General features: G+C 47.9%; 1 protein-coding gene across 1 annotated transcript; it reads right to left on the bottom strand.

Moving 5' to 3' along the window:
* Positions 1-241: 241 nt before the first annotated feature.
* LOC134020688 (leucine-rich repeat-containing G-protein coupled receptor 4-like) lies at positions 242-8,587 on the bottom strand. The gene is made up of 13 exons (XM_062460851.1): positions 8,522-8,587; positions 7,733-7,804; positions 7,571-7,642; positions 5,930-6,145; positions 5,635-5,706; positions 4,149-4,217; positions 3,751-3,822; positions 3,475-3,546; positions 2,622-2,687; positions 2,442-2,513; positions 1,838-1,908; positions 1,489-1,572; positions 242-1,344 (listed from the first exon to the last, which is right to left on the bottom strand). The coding sequence occupies exons 1-13, from the start codon at positions 8,581-8,583 to the stop codon at positions 413-415; spliced, it is 1,932 nt and encodes a 643-aa protein (XP_062316835.1). The 5' UTR covers positions 8,584-8,587; the 3' UTR covers positions 242-412.
* Between the last annotated feature and the right edge of the window lie 1,219 nt (positions 8,588-9,806).

Genomic DNA, 9,806 nt, shown 5'->3' with positions numbered 1-9,806 from the left:
TTTTTTTAAATAGAATAGAAGTATGCAGTGGCATACCGACATCTCTGACGTTGATAACAAACCAAACCGTTTCAAAATCGGTTGAAAATTGAGCAAGTTATGGTCATTTAAAAAGTACATGTAGATTAAACACAATGTTATGGGTGAGCGAGTTGACTGTCGCAAGATGGCCGCCATGTGCGGACGTTCTAGACTCTGCCGTAAGACATCTAGTGTTTATATATATCTATGGGCCTCAGGGCTTCTGAGTGCCCCTAAGCAGCTCTGTGAACAAGAAACAAGATGCTAACAGAAGTTCATAGTTTGATGTCCTCGGAAGAGCCAGGTAAGTTGATCCTAGAACCTCTCCTTTAACGCCTGACTCGGAAGTGATGTTTTTCCTGGTGGAGTCGCTGCCTCTCTCCCTTTAGGATCAGGAGACGGGAGTTTGATCAGGGTCACCTGCCTCCAGGTCCACGCACCCCCTGCTGGAGTGGCAGGCTCTCTTCCTCCTGGTCGATCTCCAGCACAGACGCCTCTCCACTTCCTCTTGAAACCAGGGACTGAGGAGCATGTACAGGAAGGGGTTGACACAGGCAGGCAGCAGGGAGAGCACCTTTCCAAACCTGGCAACCTCTGGGCTGGAGAGGAGAGAGGGTCTGAGAGAGGAGATGAAGGGGGCTAGGGACACAGGGAGGAAGAGCAGACCGTTGGTGAGGAGGAGACAAGCCACCATGTTGGTAGTGCAGCGTCGGTGGGCGTGGCCTGTCTGCGGAGCGAGCGTCTCCGGGCGGCGGCAGAGGCGGGCGTGGATGAGCGCCATGACCAGGAAGCAGAGGGAGTTGAGCAGGACCAGGGCTGAGGAGAAGCCTGAGCTGGAGGGGTGTCCGGGGGGAGGCAGAGCCGTGCCCAGGAGGGGCCAGGAGGCGACAGCCCCCGCTAGGGTGCAACATGAGGCAGAGACCGCTCGGACAGCCCTGGACCATAACGGACTCTTCCTGGTCCGTCCAAGCACGGCTGCACTCTGAGCGGCGTGGCCTCGCTCTGCTACCAGAGCAGTGAGCAGGAACACGCAGGCTTCCGAGGAGAAGGTCAACACAAAATCCATCACTTCACAGCTTGTCCCTTCCTTCCACCATTGACCGCCCACGGTCATACTATCTACCACAGCTAGGGCGGCGCTGGAGAGGAGATGCACCCAGGCCAGGACTCCCAGTAAGTGCTGGGAGGGACATGAGGGAGCGGACGGGAAGCCGAGAGACACCAGAACCAGGGAGTTGCAGGCGAGGGAGAGGATGATGAAGATCCACGCTGCGCCTCGCTGGAGAGAGCTCCCAAACACACTGTGGGTCAGACAGGACACGTCTAGGGACGGGCGAGGACAGACAGGCATGGGAGAGAGTCGATCGTCAAGGAGGGCTTCAGGAAAGGGTTGCTTGCCACACATGCAGAGTATGATCCTGATACCGAACTCTCCTGATCTCCTGTATCCTCTTGATACACACTCACCAGGACCAGGGCAGCAGAGAGCAGCATGCAGGGGGTGTGCTTCTCCTCTGAACCCCACAGAAAGATCTGGTTGTCTGTCGTTCACTGGGAACAGAACAGCTCAGTTTAGGTCAGTGGTCCACACCTCTGTTTCCTTACATCTTACTCCAGCTGTTTCATATTCTCATGCTAGCGTCCACAAACCACCTGAACATAACACCCCCACTCACAGGCTATGTGAGTTAACGACACACATAAATCTGGATATTTCTATACCTATCTGTGTTTACCTATTAACAAATAAACCCCCTCCTTGGGTGTGTACCATGAGTGGACGTGATCGTGAAGGCATCTTGCCAAATGTTCTCACCTCTGCCTGTCTCCTGAAGGTGTCGGCTGTTGGCCTTCTCACACAGATCAAACACACCCCTCCGGCCAGCCCTGGGACCACAACCACACAACACACACTCAGACAATACATCCTCCTCGTCCATGTGAGTAACTTCACATAACCCAACAAAGCACAGACGCAGATATATAAGTGTAGTACATTAACCAAAAGGTTAATTTTGGATGTATTTCTCTGTGACTTTAAGTGATTGTCTTCAATGTATTTACTAAGCAGTGATTGAGATGAGGGATTGGATTTTGATTTGATTTGAATCTGGAAACTCTGAATCTGCAGTCAGAGGCTTCTCCACTGAGCTTAACCCATCCATCCCTCCAGATACCTGAGACGAGGCCGAGCCTGGAGGGGCAGGAGGTCTCTCAGCTCCAGGTTACCAGCAACACTCAGGTGGGTGAGACTTCCGAGCCCCTCCAGAGAGAGGGAGGCTAGCCGATTGGACGAGAGATCACTGGGGGAAGAAAAAGAAGTTGAATGTGTGTGTGTGTAGATCTGTACTACACACACACTCTACTCACATGTACGTAGTGTGTGTGTGTGTGTTTCCTCCTCTCAGTAGATTACTCACAGGGATCTGAGTTCCGACATCTCACAGAACGTGTCTGCCAGTAGTCCGAAGATGCGGTTGTGATGCAGGTCACTACACACACACACACACACAAACACACAAGCAACACAAACATCCTCCTGGTGTTTAGTACTAGCTGATCACCAGTTTGAACAGGACCAGATGCATAAGAATACTCACATGGTGTGGATCTTCCTACAGCCACAGAAGCTGGGAAGGTTCTGGATCCGGTTGTGGGAGAGATCACTAAGGAGCACATGCTGGGGATGAGGTACTAGACCTGTGAGATGTGGATATCTAGAGGGGTCACCTGATAGCTAGAGGGGTCACCTGATACCTACAGGGGTCACCTGATAGCTAGAGGGGTCACCTGATAGCTACAGGGGTCACCTGATAGTTAGAGGGGTCACATGACTGTCTGGAACTTACAGCTGAAGCAGGCTGGGTAGCTGATCACAGAGAGATCCGGGCAGGGATGAGATGTGTGTGCCACTAACTGACCTGCATGGAAGGATGTAAATGTTACCTTCTGTAAAGATCTCTCGATGTCTAGAAGGCATGTCTGACAGCTGTAGTGTTGGTTATTAATGGAGGTCTTTGAAGAGATAAAACCTGGACTGGTGTTTTATTGTTACGATGGTTCTGGACTCACAGGTTTTCGAGTGAGTGTGTCCCGGTAAGGTCTGGGAAGTCCTGGATTCCTCCGTTCAGGGTTCTGCTGGCAGGGAGAGAAGAGGCTTGCGTGAGGATTTAGTTGAACCCTTCTAGAATGATTTGGGATATTATGTGGTAACAGTAGCATGTGTAGGATTGACATGTGTCTTTCTTGGTCAAGTACAGAAAGCCTTGGGAACCCACTGGCCCGCCAGTTAGCTTCAGATGATGCAGACATCATTGCAGGCGTGTGCACTCTGTCTATCTGTCCGTCCGTCTGTCTGTCTGACCAGGAAGGACCATTAGGAACAATAGCTTTAAAAAAAGGAATCCTTGGTGATGAGTGACGAGAGGTGCGGTACTGCTGGTGCTGACTCACAGTGTGCGCAGCTCTGAGAGGTTCCGGAAGGCTGACCTGCCGATGGACCGGACGGGGTTGTTGTGGAAGTATCTGTAGATGTGTCATTAGTCAAGAACTGTCAATCACTAACTTAATTACCAACGCACATGTGTACCGCTGCGGTGCATATCATGACTAAATATTGTGATCATTTACAAGCTGTTTAAGAACATATTTATTATTATAATAATCAATTAAGTAAATATGTCCATTACAACACGTAATGTTTATAAACTTGAAGTGTTTGAAACGTACAGGGATCTCAGGGCCGGGTTTCCTCCAAAGGCGTGCTCTGGAATGGATGTGATTCTGTTGCTATGAAACGTCCTGAAGGGGAGGAGTCATTTTGATTCAGTCCTGTCATGTGTGAAGTAGGGGGTGGTGTGTGACGTGGGGTGTGGCGTGGGGTGTGACGTGGGGTGTGTGACGTGGGGTGTGTGGCGTGGGGTGTGACGTGGGGTGTGTGACGTGGGGTGTGTGACGTGGGGTGTGTGGTGTGGGGTGTGTGGCGTGGGGTGTGTGACGTGGGGTGTGTGGCGTGGGGTGTGACGTGGGGTGTGACGTGGGGTGTGACGTGGGGTGTGACGTGGGGTGTGGCGTGGGGTGTGGCGTGGGGTGTGTGGCGTGGGGTGTGACGTCTGTGCTCCACTCACAGTTCTCTCAGGTTCTGGAGGGTTCTGATGGCTGGAGGAAACATGTGTATGTGGTTGTAGCTCAGATCTCTAGAGGTTAGAAGAGAGGAGTGTGTCAGGGTCATGTGTCCTGGATGCAGTCATCCTCAGACTTTATTTGTCTTTGTTGCTGTCTCTGTCGCTCTGTTTCTTATTTTTCCATTTCTATTTTCTTCCCTCATCCCTAGATGTGCAGATCATTGATCCCCTCACAGTGTCCAGCTTCCTGTTATTAAACAGAGCTGGGGAACGCAAGGAGGTGATTGGTTCACAGCCCTCTCCATCACTCGTCCGTGAGAATGAATGCCCGCAACGGTCAAAGTTCAGCAGAGAGAGTGGCAGAGGCAAGATTTAGGGTCTCGGTTGGTGATAAACATTTCCTAAACTGTCCAAAATGACTCAAAGTGAATGTATATTTTTGGTGTGAATCGCCCTGATGGGAGTTTTACCTACAACCTGGTACTAAGAGCACCATTACCCTGACGCACTGATCTGCAGTATCAAGATGTCAGTCTTCGTGTAGAACCAAGTGCAGTGTTTGCTGCAGTAGGACTTGCAGTGAGTCCGTATCTAACATACATTCAAAACCAGACGGAACTCTTTTCTAAACCGCAAATTGTTCTCTGTTATTTAGGGCTATACCGTAATGGGTTCAATGCAGCAAAATCTCACCCAGATGCAGACAAGGGTTTGCTTCTATTAACACGTGCATTTAAAAAAAAATTGCGTTATCCTTGGAAAACTGCAGTGCCGTGCTGAAATACTGAAATACTGGTCCTGGAAAACGTAAATACCGGTACTGGAAAACTGAAAAACTTAAACTGAAAAATTGGAATACTGCTAACCCTAACCGCTGGAATACTAATACACAGGAATACTAAAATGCTGTAATACAAACATGCTGTAATACAGCCTCTTTAGTAGAGGGATGAGAGAGTAATCCCAGCTGGTGGTAGTGTTTAGGCACGGGGGGGGGCAGTTCTGCCAGGGCTGGGGGGGGGGGGGGGGGCTGGGGCTGGAGGGGTTAGCGCCACTGCAAACACTCAGGCAACATGTGCTATCTAGACGGAGGGTAATTGGCGCAGGGTTGCGGCCACACACTGGGATGCACCAGATGAGCATTTAGGGGTCGTTTGATCTGCAGTGGTGGCTCACTTAAGGACCTCACTTAAGGCTCTTATAAAGACAGCCTGTACGTCAGCAGAGAGCGAGCGCACCTGCAGTCTGGCTGCGTTCAACAGCCCTTCCTTTCACCATGACGAACACAACACCAGCACTGTGGAGAACACAGAGATGAGGCTCACTCTAGCAACATCACCTGTTCACTCCAGCCAGGGAGGCGTTCTGTTTATTCAATAAGTAATACTAATACACAAACAATAGGAATACTACTAATACCTAGGATTTTGGTTCTGCTTGAACTAATAACTGTGTACTGTTATGTGCTGAATGTGCTGGAGAAGCTCACAGGGTCTCCAGGTGTTGCAGTCCAGTGAAGCATCGTTCGCCCAGTGAAAGGATCTGGTTGTTCTGTAGATGCCTGAAGGGTACAGGAGAGACCAGGTCAGGGGAGACCAGGTCAGGAGAGACCAGGTCAGGAGAGACCAGGTCAGGGGAGACCAGGTCAGGAGAGGCCAGGGGTCAAAGGGTATCTCTAGGTAGAGGGACACAGAAAGAGCGAGAGCGAGAGAGGGAGAAGACACCTGTACAGTTCTAGAGTGCGAGGAGAGCAGACAGATCTTCAGTTCTCCTGCAGCACTTACAGGACCACCAGTCTGCTGAGGGTTGCCAGGGCGCTGTCAGGGATGTGGGTGATGTGGTTGAGAGCCAGGGTCATCGCCTGCAGCCCTGGCACCCTGGTTAGCGCAGGGGTGGGCACATCTGTGAGGGCATTGTCATTGAGCCACAGATGGCGCAGGGACGTCAGGCCCTTGAAGGACCTGGTGGGGACACTGGCGATGTGGTTGGCATCTAAACGTCTGGAAAATAAGAGACTCTGTTAGGAACTGCCTGGAACAAAGTTCTGGGAAGACTGCAATTTACAAAATTAGAACATATTGTTCCTTCATTCTAAAATGTAACAAAAGGAGAATCCAAAGAAAGGATAAATAGAATAAAGGATAAATATTTTATACATACAGTAGTACTATATATATATATATATACAGTAAATAATGTATATGTCGGACGAAGTAACAAACACATCTGCAGTACCAGTCAACATCAAAGTAGATGTTTGAGTAAAAAGGATATATGACGAAGAAAGTGATAGAGACATCTCTCCACCACACACGTCTCTCCACCAGACACGTCTCTCCACACAGAGATATTTCTACACCAGAGACATCTCTCCACCAGAGACGTCTCTCCACACAGAGACGTCTCTCCACACAGAGACATCTCTCCATCAGAGACGTCTCTCCATCAGAGACGTCTCTCCACACAGAGACATCTCTCCATCAGAGACATCTCTCCAGACACGTCCTCCAGCAGGGAGGTGGCTCTATGCATTCCTCTGCAGCATGGTAGTAATTTCTGGTGTTGACGTTCCCTCGGGGGGCTTGTGTGTCTGACACGGGGTCCTGGCACCACCGCACGCAGCTCGGATGTGGTGTCTCTCCCCCCGCTAACGTGTGATTTTGAGATTGGTACGTCTAAACAGCAGTGATCATTGTTTACTCTTTGAGATGATGAGGACAGCAAATCAGATCAACATGGAAGGGGCCGCCGGGATTGAGCGAGGGGGCAGCAGGAGGGGGCAGGAAGGGGCAGGAGGGGGCAGGTCCTACATCTCCTCTTTACTGTCACTCTTCATTATCTCAGTCCAAATATAGCAGAAATGCCCTAAAATGCATATATGTATATATATATTTTTTTCTTCTATAGTGTGTGTGTTTGTGTTAGCCCACACATGCATGTCTGTGCGTGCGATATCGGCAGAGGAACACAGTTCCATTACCAAGCCTTTGACCACATTTATAAACGCCATTGGAAAATTACATTAGTGGTGTTCTGGACTAACAAAAAAAACTTTCTTTATGAATATTCTTAGTTTTTCCTCCCTCTTGAGAATACTTAGTCTAAACAGTCAGAGCATAAACAAAAAGTATGAAATAAACCAGAAAATGTAGCTCAGCGTCAAATATAGTCAGTCTGTCATCAAGAAAAGACAGAATTTCTAAATATAAGCAGACCTGTTTTCCATAACTTAATAGGGCTATGTTATTAGATACAACTAGGGCTGACCACAGACAGTCTTAGCACAGCCTCAAACAGACAGGCTTAGCACATGATTTAACCTGGAGCTTGTTGCTAGAGTCGTCTGCTAAATGAAGACATCATGAAGGCATTACTGTTCCTACTGTACATAACGGTGGAGGCTGAGGGGGGGGGGGGGTGCTCACAGAGACTGGAGGTTCCTGAGGTTCTCCAGGGCCTCGACAGGAACCACTTTAAGATTATTGTTCTGTAGCATTCTGAGCAACACAGAACAAAACATGTGGTCAGAAAAGAAAATTACATATTTATAAATATAGTTTGAGATTAATTTTGACATAAATACTTACAGTACTTTGAGATTGACAAGTTCAGAGAATGTTCCTTCAGGGATCTCTGTTAAGCTGATTCCTGCCAGTCGACTGAAAGCGAAACACGACACACTTAATACCATCTGATGATAATTAAGGATTATGGTGTGCAAACATTTTAACAACAAAAGATAAACATGATCATTTTCTGTCATTCATCATGTTTGTGCATAAACATTCATTTGGACCTGCAGATGTGAAAAGGTGATTTTGAAAAAATGAATATAAATTGCAAACCTTCCATGACAGGCAGAAGGCAAGACTCTACTTAATTTGGTAGAAAGTATTGAGAACATGTAATTTTAAAATGTTTAGTGCTTTTGGCTCAGTTCCCATTCTGCTAGTTCATCTAGAGTCAGACTACTGCCTCTGCAGGCGTCTTCTGAACAGGCTCTGGTGGAACTTCTTCTCTAAACCCATATTTACAGACTAAATTAATCCTAGACTTTCTTCTCTGTCTTTGCCATTAGTGTTCTGGAACGTGCAGATGTTACGAAACGTTTTAGGGACCATGTTGCAGTTCTGAAGGGCTCCAGTTTAATGGGTGCTCTCAGTCTAAGTGTCTCAAAGTAAAGTAAATACATGTATGCTCAAGTTGTGGATTATACATCAGAACATACATCCTGTTCTTAGGAATATGACAAATAACCTGAAGAAAACAATGTGTGCTTTCTCAGAACCGCAGTCAGAGTCAATTAATGAAGTAGGTCTCAACAACCATTTTGGGGACCTGGGCCCAAGCTTGGTAGAGAATGCCGCCATACTCACAGCTCCTGGAGGAAGTGGAGATGAGTCAGGGCGTGGGCAGGAAGAAGGCTGAGGTTGTTCATGCTCACGTCCCTGTATGTAAAGAGTGTGTTGTGTCAGGTGGCTGAGCGGTGAGGGAATCGGGCTAGTAATCCGAAGGTTGCCAGTTCGATTCCCGGTCATGCCAACTGACGTTGTGTCCTTGGGCAAGGCACTTCACCCTACTTGCCTCGGGGAGAATGGCCCTGTACTTACTGTAAGTCGCTCTGGAAAAGAGCGTCTGCTAAATGACTAAATGTAAATGTGTTGTCAGAACAGCCATCCACAACTGGGCTTCAAGATGTATATATTATATAGTTGGCAAGACGTGGACGAAAGGCTGTTATAGCCTACTTCATATAATCACTCATTGCACCGAGATTCTTTACGCAAAAATGGAGATTAAAAAAGTGTCATGACAAAACACATGCTAGTAGGCTACACGAATATCAGTTGAGCTTTAGGTCCCAGTAGTTCATGATGAGAATGGGAAAGTTCCGCGCGGAGCAGTTGAGCGGTGTTGTACTGGGCGGCAAACGCCGAGGAGAGTCAAACTCAAGAAGGAGCCTAATTAAAAACGTCTGGATGCAAATTCATCATCAAAATCATAAACGCTCAAATTTGCCATGATCTTTTATAAAACAACACGCAGCAACTCAAAAGTTGGCCAGTTGTCTAGCATTTTAGGGAATAATTACATTCGTGGCATTGTGTTTAAGCCCTGCACACGTGGCCTACTTGTGCTACTTATGTTCAACACAGTTGAAGCATCAAGATTCAAATTCAGCATAAAAAGTAATGAATGGACGAGTCATTTCTACTACATAAATAACATCATAGCCTGTAGACCAAGAAACTAGACAAAAAATAAAGGCTCTTCCTCTGTACTCACAGGTATGAAGTGAACACACTCAGGTTTGAAGGCAGTTCCTCGAGACCGACGTCCACGCAGTCTACCCGCACGAGCGTTCCGTCGTTTTCACATTTACAACCGGTCGGACAGTCGGTGTGATATCGCGGCGTGGTTCCGGAGCCATCAGCGGCTCCATGCACGAAGATAAGTATAAATATCACACAGAACATTATACAGTATACAACAACAGCAGTAGGTAATACAGTTTGAAGGGCTGTGTACCAGACAACTGCACTACCTCTTAACTTGTTGGTAGGCCTTATTCAAAGTGAAGGAACCGCAACCAATTTCAGAGGCATGTTGAACGACTGTCGATGTATGTGTGTGTGTGTGTGTGTGTGTTTGTGTGTGTGT

The sequence above is a fragment of the Osmerus eperlanus genome, chromosome 5 (assembly GCF_963692335.1).
Source record: "Osmerus eperlanus chromosome 5, fOsmEpe2.1, whole genome shotgun sequence".
Lineage (NCBI taxonomy): Eukaryota > Metazoa > Chordata > Actinopteri > Osmeriformes > Osmeridae > Osmerus > Osmerus eperlanus.
This window is presented reverse-complemented; position numbering and strand designations above follow the sequence as displayed.

Excerpts from the sequence above, each read along its gene's own strand:
- LOC134020688 (XM_062460851.1), bottom strand. The coding sequence starts at position 8,583 with ATGAACAACCTCAGCCTTCTTCCTGCCCACGCCCTGACTCATCTCCAC. Across the intron at positions 2,688-3,474 it reads CTCTCAGAGCTGCGCACACT|TGATCTCTCCCACAACCGGA; the intron begins GTGAGTCAGCAC and ends TGTGCTCCTTAG. Across the intron at positions 2,514-2,621 it reads TGTAGGAAGATCCACACCAT|TGACCTGCATCACAACCGCA; the intron begins GTGAGTATTCTT and ends GTGTGTGTGTAG.